Here is a 17955-nt window from a genome sequence, read left to right as displayed (position 1 = left end):
GGCCAAGTATCTAACAGTATAACATTGAAACTTTTAGATCACATGAAAAATGACACTTTTATCAGTAGTCAAAGTCAGAAGTTTTGAAAAATTAGGTAACATCCTTAAAGTCATGTTAAAAATAGTTTTTTATCACATCAAAATGTATTATTGAAATGTTTTTGTAAAATGTAAGTATTAGCATATCAGGTCATGAATTTAGTTTGTGTTTTTAAGAGGAAACAATTTTACATTCATACTCATATATATATAGTTCACACTTTCTCCATCAGCTTTGTATGAGAACCTGGAATGAGGACAAGAAACAAATATTGTGTTCATGTTCGTTTATTCATCACGTGTACATTTTCGGGCAGAGAAATTTCAGTTCAGGTAAAAAATAAAAAGCAATAGGAGCAGTAACAGCGTCCAAGGCTACAGAGACGCAGGAAAGAGGGATAAAAACTTAAAGCAATTCAACAAAACAATAAAAAAAAATTAGCAATAAACACACGGGAGACGTTTCGGCTGCTTGCAATCTGCAACCTCACAGCTGGATGCCGCCTAATGCTACACACTGCACCTTTGAAAAACATAATTCAACACACTTTCCCTTCGATGAGTTCTGTCTATTTGAGTTTGCAGAACGTAGCAGAGTCTCCTCCAGCAGTGACTCCTAAAGCATGGAATAGACCGATTCCAGCATAGAGAGGCTGAGTGAATGTGGTCTTGACTCTGTGCAGGAGGGTCATGGTGTCGGAGACGCTGTAGAAGGACAGATTTCCTGCACCGTGATCCAGGTACAGTCCTATTATGGAGGACTGAGGACCTGGGATGGGAGTTGTGATTTTGTTGTACATGAATTTGTATCCGCTGTTGTCAGAAACTAATGCCCAAGACATGTTGTTGCCTCCGAACCTACGTCTGCGCCTTAAACCTCCCATGTTCGCGTTCTTGAATGCGACTGCTACTTTGACCCCTTTCCCTTTGCTCTCCACCTCCCAGTAATGAATCCCAGTCAGCCGCTCTCTACTCAGGACCTGAGGCCAAGCAGGGAACCGGTCCGGGTGACTATCATAAGATTGCGCTTTGGACACGTACGTTGCTTTTCTGTTCCCCTCAGACAACAACAGCTGTTTGTTTGCTGTGTTCGGATCCATTGTGATGTCAAGGGAATGTTTCAGGAATTCATCTCTGGTCTCGGGCTCCGGTTCTGGCAGTAAAGCGTCCGCTTTAGTCATTCCTAGTGGGATGTTGGTCCACTTCTCACGCAGAGGCTCCACTAGTTTGTCTCTGACTTCTGACAAGATCCCTGTTATGCCCTCGAAGGGCCTCACGTGACTTTTATTTACCACGGAGAAGTCTTTAAGTCGACCGAGTCGTGCCAGGGAGGGGTAGCAGCGCTGAAACTCGTTGTGATCATTGGTGCGTGAGAGCTTCTTCAGCCCAGCGTCTTTTCTCTTCAACCAAGTGATCTCATGCTCCGTCTCCTGTCGAAGCTCTGTGATCTGAGTCAACTTGCCGTTCAGCTGGGATCTGATCTCTCGCTTCACATCGGACCTTCTTTTCTCCACGAGACGGATTAGCTCGGCGGAGATCTCCTCGCTCTCCTCCAATGCTTTACCGGCAGAGTCATTGACCGTCTCCAACTCCCGCTGAAGCGCCTTCGCGTCCTTCTCTCTCCGCTGGAGTCTGTGGCTGAGGCGTTGTCGACTCAGCTTGATCTTATCCCGTCTCGTGGTCCTTTCTGCCATGGCGGTGGAGACTGTGGATTGACAGATACACTGCCGATTGTCGCAGCATTGCATCTTCATCACCTCCTCTTCACGAGAGCAGATGTTCACCTGGAGCGTCCCGGAGGGGTCCAACAGCTGGTGTTTTTCAAAAGCAGGGGATTCATAATGAGGCCGGAGGTGTTGCTCACAATAAGAGGCCAAACAGATCAGACAGGACTTGAGGGCCTTCAGCTTTCTCCCGGAGCAGACGTCACAGGCCACGTCTTCAGGTCCGGCATAGCAGTGATCAGCAGGAGCAGCTTGGAGTCCAGTCTTCTTCAGCTGCACCAGTAAAACGGTTAACATGGTGTTCTGCAGCAGGACAGGCCTCGTTGTGAAGGTCTGTCGACACTGGGGGCAGCTGTGGATTTCGTTGTCATCCTCTTCGTCAAAGTGGGATTCAATACAGTTCATGCAGTAGCTGTGTCCACAGGGAATAGTCACCGGATCCTCCAGCAGATCCAGACAGATGGGACAAGAGAAGGTTTCCCGGTTCAGCTGGACTTTCAGCTCCATTACTCCTGACTGTTTGGTGTGAAGAGAAACAAGTCTGTGCTCTGACTCAAATACTCAAATGTTCCTGTTCATTTGCTAATCATCACTGAATGGGCCAATCAGCTCCTGCCCTATCACACGGTGTGGTCACTCCCATCTTCACACTTGCAAATCAGTGAGGGGGAAGGAGCAAGGCGTCACGGACACAGAGAGGAGAGAGGGAGGGCTTTATTGGCATGACCGATCAGAAACTGATTGCCAAAGCAGCAATATGAAATAATAGGCAAAATATCATCAATGATATCAAATACAATATAATAAAGGCAGGACAGCCATCTCGAGTTGTTTCTTTCAAACTTGAGAGAAGGTAAGCAGAAGGTGAGTTGTGGACCTTCAGCTCAAACCCTGAAAGTGGATCCTGACTTCTGACCTAATCTGAGACGTCAAAGTTCAGATATATTTGGGATTTTTTATTCCTTGAATATCTTCTAAAGCCATAAAGTCCTTGATTTCTTTTGTTTTCAAACTGTCGGAGTAGGCCACAGAATATCCCTTCGGTGGTCACTCTTGAAGGAAGTGAAATAGAGGTTGTTCGCTCTTATAAATATCTGTATATTTTGATTGAGGACTCCCTCACTTTTCAGCCACATGTGCAGTACCTGGTGAAAAAGTTGAGGTTAAAACTGGGTTTTTATTTTCAAAATAAGCTGTGCTTTTCAACTAATGTAAAAAAGCGACTAGTTGCTGCTACTTTTTTTTACCTGTGTTGGACTATGGTGATCTTCTTTATATGCATGCCTCTGCTAACTGCTGTCTTCGTATGGTGGACACAGCTTACCCTGCTTCACTGCGGTTCATTGCCATTTGTAAAGCTCTGACTGACTCACCACTGTGAGTTATACTCTCGGGTAGGATGGCCCGCTTTGGCCACCCGTAGGCTCTGTCATTGGTACACCTTCATTTATAAGGCAATCCTTGGTCTGCTCCCAAACTAACCTGTGTGTCTTCATCATGCAGAAACGTGTCGGACAATAGTCCTTGCGTCTCAGGACTTCTTTATGCTCACTGTCCCAAATGCCAGAACGGAAATGGGTAAAAGGGCTTTTGTGTACTCTGCACCCTCGTCGTGGAATATGTTGCAGAATGATTTAAAACTCAAAGAACTGATATCACTTACTGCTTTTAAATCTAAAATGACAGAAATACAGGCAGGTTCCCAAAAATGTAAATGTTTTTTAAATTAACTCGGAGTCGTCATTGTCAATGTTGCTGCCTGTCTTGGCCAGGTCTCCCTTGAAAAAAGAGATTTTTAATCTCAATGGGACTTTCCTGGTTCAATAAAGGTTTAATAAAATAATGATAATAATAAAACTTGACCTTTCAATCACCACATGAGTTGCTGAAACCACCAACACAAACACATTTCACAGTTTCAACGCTGTCGGCCGCGACACAATGGTATCTGGTATATTGTTTTGTGTAGTGTGGCCTTTAGATTGTCTTCAGGTTTGAGAAAAAGATAGATAGAAATCCAATCATGGATATCCTTTTAAATATTTGTTTATTTTTGTAAACTATGGTTCACAGTTAATCTCAGCAAAGGTTGCAAAAGAAGGACTCATTCAGGAGCGGGTGAAAGAAAAGGAGTCGATGTGCGGGTTTAGCGAGGAAGTGAGAGAAACTAAACGACTCTACTCAACTGAACCTCCAACAACAGTGGGGGGCCCCCACTCCACCAACGACTGGCGCCGACATGACCAATGACCTGAATGACTTCAGGTCTTCTTTTTTAAAAGACAATAGGACAATCCTGACGACTGTCTCTCACCTGGAGAGGGATGTTGAAAGGCTGGTCGTTTGCTTTGGAAATTGAAATGTGTAGGCTGTTGATTATCATGTCAACAAAGCCCCATTGATCATAATCTGAATAGAATTGAGCTGTTTGAGAGACAAAGCTTGTAACTGGTTTTATTTTGCTGTTTATTCTGCACTTAGGTAGAACTTTCATTGTTTGATTTGTTGTGCTTGTTTGATTTTTTTTGTTTTTTAATCAAATAATGTTTTATTTTTGTTTTTCCTTTTCTTGTCATTTTTTACATGAAGATAAAATACAGTTAATAACAATCAAGGGTATATTCAACTTACTCCCTAAACTAAATGACCCCTTTATACAGTAATAATAATAAAATGTATTCTAATTGTGTCTTTTTCTTGACACCCAGGGGACATAATGTAGAGCAGGTTTAAAGATGAGTTCTAAACTCATATTTGAACAGCCAGCATGTTTATTCAATCAAAGTAATGTATTAATTAATTTGGAAAATTATCTTAAATTAAAAACTTTTTTTTTTTTAAATTGAGTATACTGAAAAGAATTGATATTCTCCAAAACGTTTGAATAAATGTACTATGACCAACTCTGCACAGATGATTTTTGCTTCCTACACCGACTGACGTTCAAATCAGATTTTACCTTAAAAATAAACTTACTTCCTGGGAAACACATCATGACTCAATCTATCTCTTATCGTTATATTAAAGGTAAACCTGTAGGAAGCTTCAGATGAAAACAAAATGTACTTTTTTTACTTAACACTAAAACGTTTTAGTGACATATACTGTATTATTTCACCCAAAACACATTGTGACGCGGGTGTAGCTTTTATTTTATTTTGAAAAGTCCAACCGGAACACCCCCGGTCCAATCTGCCCCACTTTAACGTTTGTCGCGTCGCCGCCATTTTTGATCCTCAAATAATAAAAACAAAACAAAAAACCCCCACAAATGATAGGCTTATTTTGTTTTCGCGAAGAAGTTACACAAAGTGTAACAGTCATCCGAGGTCCACCAGAAACCAGACATAATTAAAAGATACTCTGCTGACATCGCCATTTTTAAAGGCAAGTATACCGCGACAACTACACGCTATAAGTGTGTTAATACGCTTCCTCTCTACGTTAACCTCGTTGTTTATTGGTAAACATCCGAGCAGAGACCTCTGAATGTGTTGGAGACTGGCGGATGTGGAAATAGCTCCTCTGATAGCCGCAACTTCCACCGGAACAAACCGAACTTTAGAGGCTGTCAACACACTTAACGGCGTAGCTCTTCTTCTTTTTTACCGTTATAGCGCGTTCTGCATAATAACGGTAAAGGAGCAATAAAGGATGATCTTATTTACTAACCACAATGAATTACTCACATGTTACATTAACAACAGTAAAAACATGATTACAAAGGTGGGACGTAAAAGTACTTTCTCAAGTACTATGTGTACAATTTTGAGGTTTTTTAGTTCTTTACTCAAATTAGTCCTTTATGTGCTGCTTTATAATTCTGCTCTACTGTATTCCAGAGGGAAAATATTAGTAATTTTCGTGAATTTATCAGCTGTAGTTACTCAGCACTCACCTGTGATGAGCTTTTATAATACAATGCATTGCTTTAACAGGGCCTCTACCTTAACCAGCTGCAAGATACAATGCTGCTTCAAAGTAATGTATCAGTAATAATAATCCATAAATGTAATATATAGATAATAATCGAACACCGACAGGAACCATTTTTTAGTTTTTGCATAATACGTAATGTTCTCATGTCTTCAAATTGGTTGTTTTGTCCAACCAACAGTCCAAAACAAAAGAAAATTAAATGTACAGTGACATTGAAACAGAGGGAAGTAGCAAATCCTCATCTCTGAGAAGTAAAAAAAAAAGCTATTGGAACATTTGTGGTGATTTTGTGATATGCAACACATTGGCAAAACAAACATAAGACAAACCATAATTGAAATACTGTGTATCCTGGATATTACTATGTCCCACTAAAGCAACAAAGCAGTCACACGCTCGTGTTCCTCCTTGCCTGACCGTCGCGGTGTTTCTCCTACCTGTCAGCAGATGTCACTGGTGTTCCTCGGGCAGCAGCTGCTGGAGGCGGTGCGAGGAGGACAGGATGACGACGTCAAAGCCCTGATGGCCAACGGGGCTCCGTTCACTACAGACTGGGTGAGGCTGATAATGTGTTAATTATGGAATAATCTTTCAGGCTAATCCGGAAATGACAGAAAAGTGAAAAAAAACTGCCGAGAGACAGAAAATGTCAGTTTGGACTAAGTCACCCCCTCCCGCAGCGGCAGAGTGGCGGTAATGCTGAGGCGTCACGTTGAACTCAAAACACAGGAAAAAGTCAAAAGAAAACAACCACAGTCAAGATACTCAGTCTGTACTCGGTCGTGTGCCTCCAAACGTTCTTTCTCTCTGTTCAGAGAAGGTAAAACAAGCTTCTTGTAGGTACAGGCCAACAACCTTACTGTGCAATTTGCAATCCTCAGTTACATGAAATACACTTGACTATACACTGCAAAAAAAAAAACGTCACGCCACATATCTGTGAAACCTGTTAAACGATTAATCTGTTCCTCGTCTGCTAAAATGTACAAAAAAAAAATACTGAGAATTTCCTCTTAATTTCTTCAGAATGTCCTCAAACGTCAAAACCTAAAAGATATTCAGTTCACGGACGCACAAGACAAAACAAATGACAAACTCTCTCTCTCCCTCTCTCTCCCTCCCTCTCTCCCCCTCTCTCTCCCTCCCTCTCTCTCTCTCTCTCCCTCTCTCTCCCTCTCTCCCTCTCTCTCTCCCTCTCTCTCTCTCCCTCTCTCTCCCTCTTTCTCTCTCTCTCTCTCTCTCTCCCTCTCTCTCTCTTTTTCTCTCCCTCCCTCTCTCTCTCTCCCCCTCTCCCTCTCTCTCTCTCTCCCCCTCTCTCTCTCTCCCGCTCCCTCTCTCTCTCTCCCTCTCTCTCCCCCTCTCTCTCTCTCTCCCTCTCTCCCCCTCTCTCTCTCCCTCTCTCTCCCCATATAAATATCCATATTTTACACAAACACACACACCATGTGTTTAGGTAGAGCTCCATTGCACCAGAATGTACAGTACAGTTATGAGTGTTTGCTACAAGCACAGAACATTCAATGTCTTTGTATCCATTCATTTCTTCTGTTTATTCAACTGTTCTGCAGATTGACAGGATGATCGTCTCTCTGTACTTATTTATTGGGCCCACGGGCACTTTGTTCTGGCTCTTCTGATCACATCTATGTACAACGTCTATATATATATAACATCTATATATATAACGTTCATTTATAATTTACCCGCTCACAGGGTACGCTCACGCATCACTAATGGAGTTTTAATGAATGTCCTCTTCCCTAATGCCACCTGTGTCTCTACTGTACAGGACCAGATCACAGATTGAAGGGTCTCAACATGGATTCATTTTAAAGTTAGGAGGTCGCCTGTGACACTGTGTCACATGACTTAGTGGATTCGTGCCACATGATGTCTGCTTTTTAAAAAAAATAAGGCGAGAAACGGACCAGATTTTCATCCCTCTTCTCCAAAGTCCAGCTGACTGTGTGAATGTAACAGATGATGAGAGATGACGTTTCTCTGGGGGGAATTCATCTAGTCTCAGAAAAGCACTGAAATCACGTGATCTTTGAGTGATCCTGAGCTGTGTTTTAACCACGGCAAGACTGGAGGTGTGGAGTCCGACAGACCTGGCAGAGAGTCTGTAGAAAGAAGCTATTGAGTTGCATTGTGAAGTGATACTTGACCCCTTATAAAAAGGACTAAATATCAAGGATCTGTCTCCCGACGTTATCGCAGTGCAACACTAAATCCTCGATGGGCTCCCACGGCGGCAGAGCCTGAAGTTAGTGCAGAGAGTTGAGCTCCTGACCCAGAGATGATTGAGACTCTTATCCCTCTTAAACGAGTTTCCCGTTAAACGCCGAGCGCCAGCTGCTGTCGAACTCCGATTCGATGTGTTCGTGCAACTGTGCGATTACGAACTTTGGGATCGTATAAAGGTGGTTAACCTCTCCTCGCAGGAGGCCGCGGACCTCTCGCTCTGATGTTGTTTGAGCGACGAAAAGTCACGCCAAAAAGTCAGCTGCATCCGGTTCACAGTGAAAAAGTATTTAATAATTCACAGAAGCTAAAAGACAGTTACAAACTGAATTACGCTATCGATAGTAAGGATTAGAGTTCTAACGCTCCCCTCCCCCAACAGGCCGACAAACGCCAGTCTGCTGTAAAAGGCTGGGCTGTACTCATTAACATCTCTGCTTGATCAATACATCTCCTTCCCCCACTGTTCACACCTCACATTCCTGAAGTCTCATTACCATACAGTCGTTTTCGGATCTGAAAAGCCCGTCTCAAAGGGCTCTCTCTTTCCCTCAAAACATTCACTACCTGTATTTTATAGTTTGATACATAGAATGATTATACTTTTATGATTTAACACTTCTTCAAATAAACTTATTAAACACACTAACATTGCTTTTTTAACTTTAAATTCTTCACAATTGTTGGGTGAAAACAAAAGCTTTATCTTGAGTGAACTCGTCCTGGATAAAGAGAATAAAAAAATCCCCTCTAGCGGCTCCTTTACATCCCTTGTTCTCTCCCTCTCTCCCTCTCTCCCTCTCTCTCTCCCTCTTTCCCTCTTTCTCTCTCTCTCTCCCTCTTTCTCTCTCTCTCTCTCTCCCTCTTTCTCCCTCTCTCTCCCTCTTTCTCTCTCTCTCTTTCCCTCTTTCGCTCTCTCCCTCTCCCTCTCTTTCCCTCTTTCTCTCTCTCTCTCCCTCTTTCTCTCTCTCCCTCTCCCTCCCTCTCTCCCTCTCCCTCTCTTTCCCTCTTTCTCTCTCTCTCTCTCTCTCTCTCTCTCTCCCTCTTTCTCTCTCTCCCTCTCCCTCCCTCTTTCTCTCTCCCTCCCTCTCTCTCTCCCTTTCTCTCTCTCTGTCCCCCTCTCTCCCTCTCTCTCTCTCTCCCCCTCTCTCCCTCTCTTCCTCTCCCTCGCTCCCTCTCTCTCTCTCTCTCTCTCTCTCTCTCTTCCTCTCCCTCTCTCTCTCTCTTCCTCTCCCTCTCTCTCTCTTTCTCTCTTCCTCTCCCTCTCTCCCTCTCTCTCTCTTCTCTCTCTCTCTCCTCCGCTTCCTCCAGCTGGGCTCGTCGCCGCTGCATCTCGCGGCCCAGCACGGCCACCACTCCACCGCCGAGGTGCTGCTGCGTGCCGGGGTCAGCCGGGACGCCCGGACCAAAGTGGACAAGACCCCTCTTCACATGGCCGCCTCGGAGGGTCACTCCACCATAGTGGACCTGTTAGCGCAGGTGAGGAGAGACATGTGGAGCTTCTCTGATGCTTCAGAGACTTAAATGACATTTTTAAACCACGTTACACTGTTCTCAACACTGTTAGATTCTGCTCACTACGCTGCACCTATCTGCCGAGTCACAGACATCTTTTCTTATCTTTTTTTTTTGTCACCCCTTCTCTTTCCGGTTCGTTTCCTTGTCTCGCCACCGGGGGGCGCCGCGCGTCCGTGCAGAACGGCGCCGACGTCAACGCCAAAGACATGCTGAAGATGACGCCGCTGCACTGGGCGGCCCAGCGAGGCCACAGGGAGGTGGCCGAGCTCCTGCTGAGGTACGACGCGGACGTCCACTGCCTCAGCAAGTTCGACAAGACGCCCTTCGACATAGCCATGGACACCAGCAACACCGAGCTGATGATACTGCTACAGGTGGATAGACAGAGGGAGGGGATGGAGATGGGGAGAGAGAGATAGACAGAGAGAGAGGGAGAGAGAGAGAGAGACAGAGAGAGAGAGAGAGGGAGAGACAGATGGAGAGAGAGAGACAGACAGAGAGAGAGAGAGAGAGAGAGAGACAGAGAGAGAGAGAGAGAGAGAGACAGACAGAGAGAGAAAGAGACAGACAGAGAGAGAGACAGATAGACAGAGACATACTGGGAGAATGAGAGACAGAGAGAGAGAGACAGATAGACAGAGACATACTAGGACAACGAGAGAGAGAGACACAGACAGAGAGAGAGAGAGACAAAGACAGAGTGAGAGAGACAGACAGAGAGAGAGACAGAGAGAGAAAGAGACAGAGAGACAGATAGACAGAGACATACTGGGAGAGAGAGAGAGACAGATAGACAGAGACATACTGGGAGAAAGAGAGAGACAGAGAGAGAGACAGACAGGCATGTGAGAAGTCAGACAGACACATGAAGGATGGATGAAGACATATAAATGGAGGACGAGAAAGTGAGAAGAGACGTGAAGATGATGAGGGTAAGGAGAGGAAGAAATGATGCAGGGGGAAACAAATAGATATAGGAAGGACAACTGAAAGGGAAAAGGAAGGGTGAGGCATGCGGGGGGGGGCAGAACAGAGACGAGTGGACTCAGGTCATTTCTGTTTCTCTTTAGTGGAAGGTTATAAAGGAAGGTAACAGAACAGCAGACAGTCGGGGGAGGAGAGAGACTGAGGGATAAACAAGGGGCTTGTGAGAGAGGAAGGGAAGGAGGGAGAAAAGATGGACAGAGATTGGGGGGGGTAAGGAGAAATGGGGGAGCCGAGGAGATTTAAAAAAAGAGAACAAAGTGCGAGACGTTTGATGTTTTCATAGTGCGAAAAAAAAGAAGAAGCTCCAGACGGACTCTCACCGGCGTTGCTATGGTTTCAGTGGCCGTGCAGACTCTCTCTCTCTCTCTCTCTCTCTCTGTCAGGCGGCCATGTTGTTCTCACCATAACGCCCGCACGTAGACACCATTTCACACTAGATCGGATTAGACTTCTCCGGTGCGAACGCAAAAGAGTCCGCACTCCTGATAATTAAAATAGCAGCATCGAGGTGCGGGATTACGTTGAAAGTAGTGGGAACGGGTTTTCATTTCAGGCCTTTTACGTAACAGAGGTGAGAGTGGGCCTTTCAGGTGGAGCGTAGGAGGTTCTAGTTAGATAACTCCTCTCCTCGGACAAGGCCTCTTCAGCAAGGATACAAGGATGCAGATAGTAGGGCCTCCGGCTGAGAGCGGCTGGTTGACCCGTGCGAGACGGCTAACGTACAGAAGGGTCGCTGACACACACAAACGCCCACAATCAAGGGGCTGAATCACAGCGAGAGCGCCGCGATTTACGTGTTTATTACCTGAAATTCAAAAAGGGATAGTTTGGGAGAGAAGCAGGCAGGAGCAAAGCAGTGTACCGCTGTAATTTTAAACGTAATTTAGCTGCTTAAAAAAGAAATCAATATCGTTTTACCTGAATGCTCTATTGAGAATGTTGTCACAGCTTTCCCACAGGGGGGGCTGAAGCTGTTATCTATTCTCTATTAATTTTTACCTCTCAGAACACAGTAGTTGCTGGTCTACCTCCACTACACATTCACCAAATACACACAATGACAGAAGCAAACCAACCGATTGAAGCAGCCGTAAAAAACCTTTCTCCCGCCAAGGTAAAAATCACTGTTTTTGTCAAAGGAGTCTGGTGGCGTTGGAGAGAGCATGGATGGACGTTAACGGCTTCGGTTCGCCGTTCAGACGGCGAGGTAAAGCAGTGAACATATTCTAAACATAGAGTGAAGTCATATGGATTTCATCAGGTGGATGAAATACAGGATCCCTTTAACTCACTGCTGCGCTCTGATGAAATAAAGCACTTCAGAGAGATTGAAAGAGAAAGAGAGTTTAGGTTGAGACGCGGACGTAACAACGTGGTTTCTCTTTCTTATCAAGTGTGTGCAGATGAGAGGTGGATGAACAATAAAAAAAAAAAACTATTGGTTTCAAACCTCAGCCTACACGGCGGCCGTCATATTTCATCCACCATTAACCACACGATGGCCGATTGTAGAGAAGCAGAGAGTCGTACCGTCAATGAAATGATTCTCAGGATGATCACAGATCAGATTCACCTTTTGAACCCCCCCCCAAACCCCCCCCCCTGTTTTCACTGAGACTCTTTCTAATAGAAGTGGTTCACAGAACACCGACGTTATCTACTTTTCTTATCTCGTGTGTAAACAATTGGAATGATTGTTATCTGATCGGATTACACTTTAATCTAAAACGTAATAAGAGATCGGAAATCAGAAGGAAAAAAAAAACACTTTATCCCTCAAAGCTGCATTTAAATATCAATTAAAAGAGGAGGGAAGCATTGCTGGGTCCATAAAAAGCCAATTAATAACTAACAGCAGGTGTGTGTGTGTGTGTGTGTGTGTGTGTGTGTGTGTGTGTGTGTGTGTGTGTGTGGGTGTGTGTGTGTGTGTGTGTCTGTGTGTGTCTCTGTGTGTGTGTGTTCTCACAGGACGGCATGCAGAACCAGGTGAACGTCGAGCCGGAGTCCCACTACATCATCCGTGCTGGTGGGCTGGTCAACCTCTCAGAGCTGGTCGCCGCCGGCAAGACCAGCGCAGGTAGGCCTCACCCGTGACCGTCCACCAGTTGTGTTTTAGGTGCAGAGATGAAGTACAAAAAAAAAAAAAATTATGAATAAACAGCAGACGGATGGGATGGGAAAATTCAAATTTGTGCAGGTGGGGACTTACTGTGTTGTCTCTCTCGAGAGACATATAATCACATCTGAAACATCTGGACTGGACACCTAGGGCATCTAGAACATGTAGGAATTTCGTTACGCGGCGGCTGTTCCCCAACAATACAAGCCTGCCGTTGTCTGCAGGCAAGTCGGAGGACGCCGTGGCCGCCGAGTCGGTGGAAGCAACCATTCAGCACGTGGTGGGCGACGGCGGGCAGAGGGTCATCACCATCGTGACGGACCAACACGGCAACCTGCAGCCGGCCTCCCTGGGCCAGCAGCTCTTCTTCACCCTGCAGGGGCAACAGAGTGAGTGGGCAACACGGTGCTCTGGAATACTGGCGAGGAGCGGAGCTGAGAATAGGGACGCGTTGACGTCATGGTTACAGATACAGCAATATTGCAATAAAGAAAATACACCCTTTAGCAATCAGTTGGAATATTACAACGCTGCAGACTGCAGACGCTGCTGCTAAGACAAGCTCGGAAAAGACAGCATTGCAGTTTGTGCTTCTTAAATTAAAAATTCATTCAGGAGATGCGAGTAACTGAAGCCGTTAGATATTCTCTCTTCGAAGCCTTCAAGACTCCTTTGACAAAAAACAGTAACAAATCTAACCCTACACTGACTTGTTCATGTGACCGTTTTTTGCGGTTGCAGTGGTGGCTTTGCCAGCCGGCGCGATCACGGAGGAGGTGGTCGTGGAGGAGGCTCAGCAGGCCACGCCCACGCGCAAGAGGAAGGCCGACCCCGCAGCCAATCGCATCGGCCTAAAAGACAAGGTGAGCCAGGAGGACTTCGGCTGGTTTGATCCTTTTATGCGCTGGGATTATTATACGACTCATTTACAAGCTCACGTAATTACTGTCTGTGGAAGTTCAGCTGAAAGGTCCCATGTGTCCGACTCGGGTCTTAAAAACTATTATTCAAAGTAATAAAAAAAACAACTAAATGTAGTGGAACATAGTGCTACGTTGGTGTTTTTAATTCCCACACAACCAACTCTGCTATCTTACGACATCTTGAGTTGTCGGATACGTTTGTATTTATGTTAGTCAGTCATAACTCTGAGAATATTTCCCATCTTTACTACATATGAACGTGGCTTACAAGTTGAAAGCTTCCATTGTGACACAATATACTTTAGTCTCTGGTTAAAGCTCACTGTAAACAACATTAAAACAGTTTTACACATACGTCCTTGGAGCTATTCAGTCATTTCAGTTCATTCGACTGTGGAAAAAATGTAATTTTACCGGATGCTTTAACTGCTGATTTGTTTGTTTTATTTCCAGAAGGTCAAAGAAAGCCGCGAGCAGCTGGAGCGCCAGCTGCAGGAAGCCAATCTTAAAGCCCAGGAGTACCAGCAGCAGCTCCTGCAGAAGGAGCAGGAGGCCGAGCAGTATCGCATTAAACTGGAGCAGGCCATAGCCACCAGCAACAGCAACAGCAGCAGAGTTGACAACGGCATCGACGACGCGGCGACGGACACCTTAAACGACGGCGCCACAGCGAAGCAGCAGGAGGAGGAGGAGGTGATGGTGGTGCAGGAGCGGGTAGAGACGACGGAGGAAGCCGGAACAAAAGAGGTGGAAGACGGGAAGGTAGAGGATGAGGTCATCTGCGAACTTCCGGAAGATGCAATTCTTGCGAACGAGCGCGAGCCGGACGCGGAGGTCGATGCGACCCACAAGTCTTCCCCCGGTCGGCGAGGCCGAGGGAGAAGTCGAGGGAGAGGCAGAGGGGGACGCAGACACTAGCGGACGACTTTTTTTGTTATAATCTATTTAATTCATTTTATAACCTTTTGTGGAAGACTTTTGTAAATATGTCCACGTTTTCATGCGGCACAAACTTTAGATCTACGTCTCTTCACAGGAGCCCGGAGAGGAAATTTCGGCATCATCACGGACTCTTCAGTTCGTCACTTATTTATCTCTTTGTGGTTCTTAGCTCCGGCTGTAATTTAATTCTAGACTCCATACTGAACGGTAGCTGAGCTACGTGTAGTGCTGGCTAAAGAATTCCCCAAAAAAATTCATTCATTCTGCGTTTGCAATTTGTAAACTTTAAAAGTGCAATGTGTCAGATCTGGCCTCACGAATAGAGGACAGCATTTGACATACTGGGTCCATACAATCTAAATTCATAATCATCAGTTAAAAAGCTAATCTCTAACTTAACAGCAGGATAACAATATTAGCTTTAGCTTTATATTAGCTCGGAGAACTGAGCGAAATACGAGTCGTTTTCTTGTTTCTTAACTTTGTCACGCACACGTTATCGTATTATTTTACATTTCTGGGTTTCTTCTACGGACCACGGAAGTACTATTGACAAGACTATTGAAGCTCTACTTCTTCGTCCTCTCGTGTCGGACTGAGGACAGACCGGACGCTACAGTGACTCTCTGTCGCCCCTCAAGGATCAGCTGGTATTACAGCACGATAGACGACGCTGACACAACGTCAACACTTCAACCTCTTCGGGTTCTGTTGGTAATCTTCAGCAGATCTTACGCACCTTTAAGTTTGAAGGTATTTCTTTGTGTGTTTACATTCTTTTTTTGCCATGACAGGACTTGTGCCGAGGGGCCCCTTCAGGCTGTGATGTGTCGCCCGGTGAATGTGCCTCAGTGGAGGTCAGAGATAATCACGAGGCAATTACAGTAAGAGCACTTCATGCTCTCTTATCCAGGGGTGACCTGCGCCGAGCAGATAGGAGCTCGGTGTCGGGCACAAAGGACGCTTCAGCGGAATGCACGGCCAGTTGACGGGACACACGTTATCTCTTCTGGGAATCAAACCTGTGACCTTTTATATATGTAGAGCGGTTCTTTTACTGTGTAATGTTGTGGGTTTAATAGGAGTTAGAACAAGACTGATCTGAAAGGGGGAAAACAAAACGGGGGGGGGGGGGGATGACAAATGACATTTCAATGTTAATTGTTCTCGACATGTTTACATGACAGTTTTCACAAATGTCTTCTGGGAGCAGCAGTAGTTCCATTATCGACGAAAAACAAATTAGCCGGTTTTCGGGGGGTTTTTGTGCCAAAAAAAACAACATTTTGATTAAACGGGCAAAAGCAAGTCTTTTGTCCGCTAAGGAAAAAAGTGCAGCGATCAATAACATGAGCTTGATTGTTTTGTTTTTTTGTCCCCCATTAATTATACAACCCATCCTCTCATTATTGGAACTGTCAGGGGACATTTGTTTACACTTAAGAGCTTTATTCATCAGAATATCTTGTGTTTTTTGAAGTTTTGTAAAAAAAAAAAAAAAAAAGTAATTATGTATTACTTGTTTTTGTCATTGAGGCAATAAAAGGCACCCTAAAAAAAGTGCTCATTACATTTTGTTAAATGATTTTGGTGGTTGTTTTAATTAGAGAGACACGTTTGGGGAAATAAAAATGAAACAAAATAGTATTTAATAATTTAAATGGTTTTATATCTGAAATATTTAAAACAATAAAACATGATCTTATCTAATAAAATGCTCTCTTGTACCTTCATGGCCCAACACTTACTAGTTATTATGTACATGTGGAGTTATAATTTATGTAAATGTTCCATTTAGTGTCTGTACCGCAGCCAGAAGAAGCATTTATTCTCCAGCTGCTCTCGTGAAGCTCTCCAATGGTCACCAGTAATGGCCGTCATTACACTGGGCAGCTCCCAGTGGCCAACAGCCGGACGCCGGGATGAAAAACCTCGTTGCACTCAGCCGTCTTAGTGAAACCCTGGAGATGTGAGCACAGAATGGCTCAGCGGAGAGGGGGGGGGGGGGGGGGGTGTTCTTGAACAGCTGTCTTCCTCTGATGTAGTTTTAGTGGCCAAAGCAGATTGAGGCTGACATGAATTCTTGACGGACCAGTTCCAGACTTAAAGCTAGGAGTTTTATCCACCTCACACAGGCTGCCTGCAGTTTTCAGGACTGATCTTGACTTTTTTTTTTTTTTTTTTGCTTGTCTGGGACTCCTTTCACAGCTTTTTTGAAGGCAGTGTGTGAGCACTGTCGCAGCCTGAGATCACCTGGCGGAGGCCCTCTGGCTATCCCGGAGGAGAGACCCGGAGTGACGGCGCTTCATCTGTCGGGGCCCTCGAGGCTCAGAACAGCCCGCCTGAGGAGAATGGCTCTATGTTATAACTGTCATCTTTAGAATCCCCTTTTTAGAAATGCAGTCATGCCCGCTTCAAAAAATACAATCCAATAGAATAGATTTAATCCTGTGAGATTTGGTTTAGACATTCACGGTCCTCAGAGGGTCAATCTCGCTGACTGTGGTGATCCTCTGACTTTTCCTGTAACACCACCACGAGGTTACATACGTTTCATGAGATTCATGGACCTGCAGTGCCGGAGAGCCCCCCTCAGACCCAGAGTTTTAGACTTATGCAGTGTGCGATGTTATTAAGATAAGGTAAGCTAGCTACCTTTTGCTTTTCAGGTGTTTATATTTAAAAAAAATCTAAATTGAATACATTATACACAAATTGTATTTGATAAAAGACGGAATGCAAGACAAAGATAAAAACGTGGATTAAGTCTAGAACTTATGCATGTTTACATCTAAAACTGAGTCTAGAACTTATGCATGTTTACATCTAAAACTGAGTCTAGAACTTATGCATGCTTACATCTAAAACTGTGGGTCTAGAACTTATGCATGCTTACATCTAAAACTGTGGGTCTAGAACTTATGCTTACGTCTAAAACTGTGGGTCTAGAACTTATGCATGCTTACATCTAAAACTGTGGGTCTAGAACTTATGCTTACGTCTAAAACTGTGGTTCTAGAACTTATGCTTACGTCTAAAACTGTGAGTCTAGAACTTATGTATGCTTACATCTAAAACTGTGGGTCTAGAACTTATGCATGCTTACGTCTAAAACTGTGGTTCTAGAACTTATGCATGCTTACATTTAAAACAGAGTCTAGAACTTATGCATGCTTATGTCTAAAACAGAGTCTAGAACTTATGCATGCTTACATCTAAAACTGTGATTCTAGAACGTATGCATGCTTACATCTAAAACTGAGAGTCTAGAACTTATGCATGCTTACATCTAAAACTGTGGGTCTAGAACTTATGCATGCTTACATCTAAAACTGTGATTCTAGAACGTATGCATGCTTACATCTAAAACTGAGAGTCTAGAACTTATGCATGCTTACATCTAAAACTGTGGGTCTAGAACTTATGCATGCTTACATCTAAAACTATGATTCTAGAACTTATGCATGCTTACATCTAAAACTGAGAGTCTAGAACGTATGCATGCTTACATCTAAAACTG

At 44.4% G+C, this 17955-nt stretch overlaps 2 protein-coding genes across 5 annotated transcripts; one reads left to right on the top strand and one right to left on the bottom strand.

Annotated features, from left to right (window-relative positions):
* Positions 1-192: 192 nt before the first annotated feature.
* On the bottom strand, positions 193-6763 carry LOC137875058 (tripartite motif-containing protein 16-like). The gene is made up of 2 exons (XM_068714011.1): positions 6140-6763; positions 193-2413 (listed from the first exon to the last, which is right to left on the bottom strand). Exon 2 carries the CDS (start codon positions 2268-2270, stop codon positions 609-611), a length of 1662 nt encoding a protein of 553 aa, XP_068570112.1. The 5' UTR covers positions 2271-2413; positions 6140-6763; the 3' UTR covers positions 193-608.
* Positions 4952-16092, top strand: LOC137875059 (GA-binding protein subunit beta-1-like). Of its 4 annotated transcripts, none has more exons than XR_011103387.1 (9): positions 4952-5150; positions 6150-6257; positions 9258-9425; positions 9644-9838; positions 12420-12528; positions 12795-12959; positions 13312-13433; positions 13947-15145; positions 15230-16092. XR_011103387.1 is itself a non-coding variant. In XM_068714012.1 (8 exons), the coding sequence occupies exons 2-8, from the start codon at positions 6150-6152 to the stop codon at positions 14409-14411; spliced, it is 1332 nt and encodes a 443-aa protein (XP_068570113.1). In that variant the 5' UTR covers positions 4952-5150; the 3' UTR covers positions 14412-16092. The 4 variants fall into 4 exon arrangements, 2 of the variants coding, with proteins under 2 accessions (XP_068570113.1, XP_068570114.1); XR_011103386.1 differs by having other exon boundaries at positions 13947-15149; XM_068714012.1 differs by having other exon boundaries at positions 13947-16092.
* The last annotated feature ends 1863 nt before the right edge of the window (positions 16093-17955 follow it).

Source organism: Cebidichthys violaceus, unplaced genomic scaffold (genome assembly GCF_023349555.1).
Source record: "Cebidichthys violaceus isolate CVI_PGR_0920_01 unplaced genomic scaffold, fCebVio1.0.p SCAF_198, whole genome shotgun sequence".
Lineage (NCBI taxonomy): Eukaryota > Metazoa > Chordata > Actinopteri > Perciformes > Stichaeidae > Cebidichthys > Cebidichthys violaceus.
The sequence above is the reverse complement of the archived record's forward strand: the minus strand, read 5'-3'. Positions and strand labels throughout refer to the sequence as shown.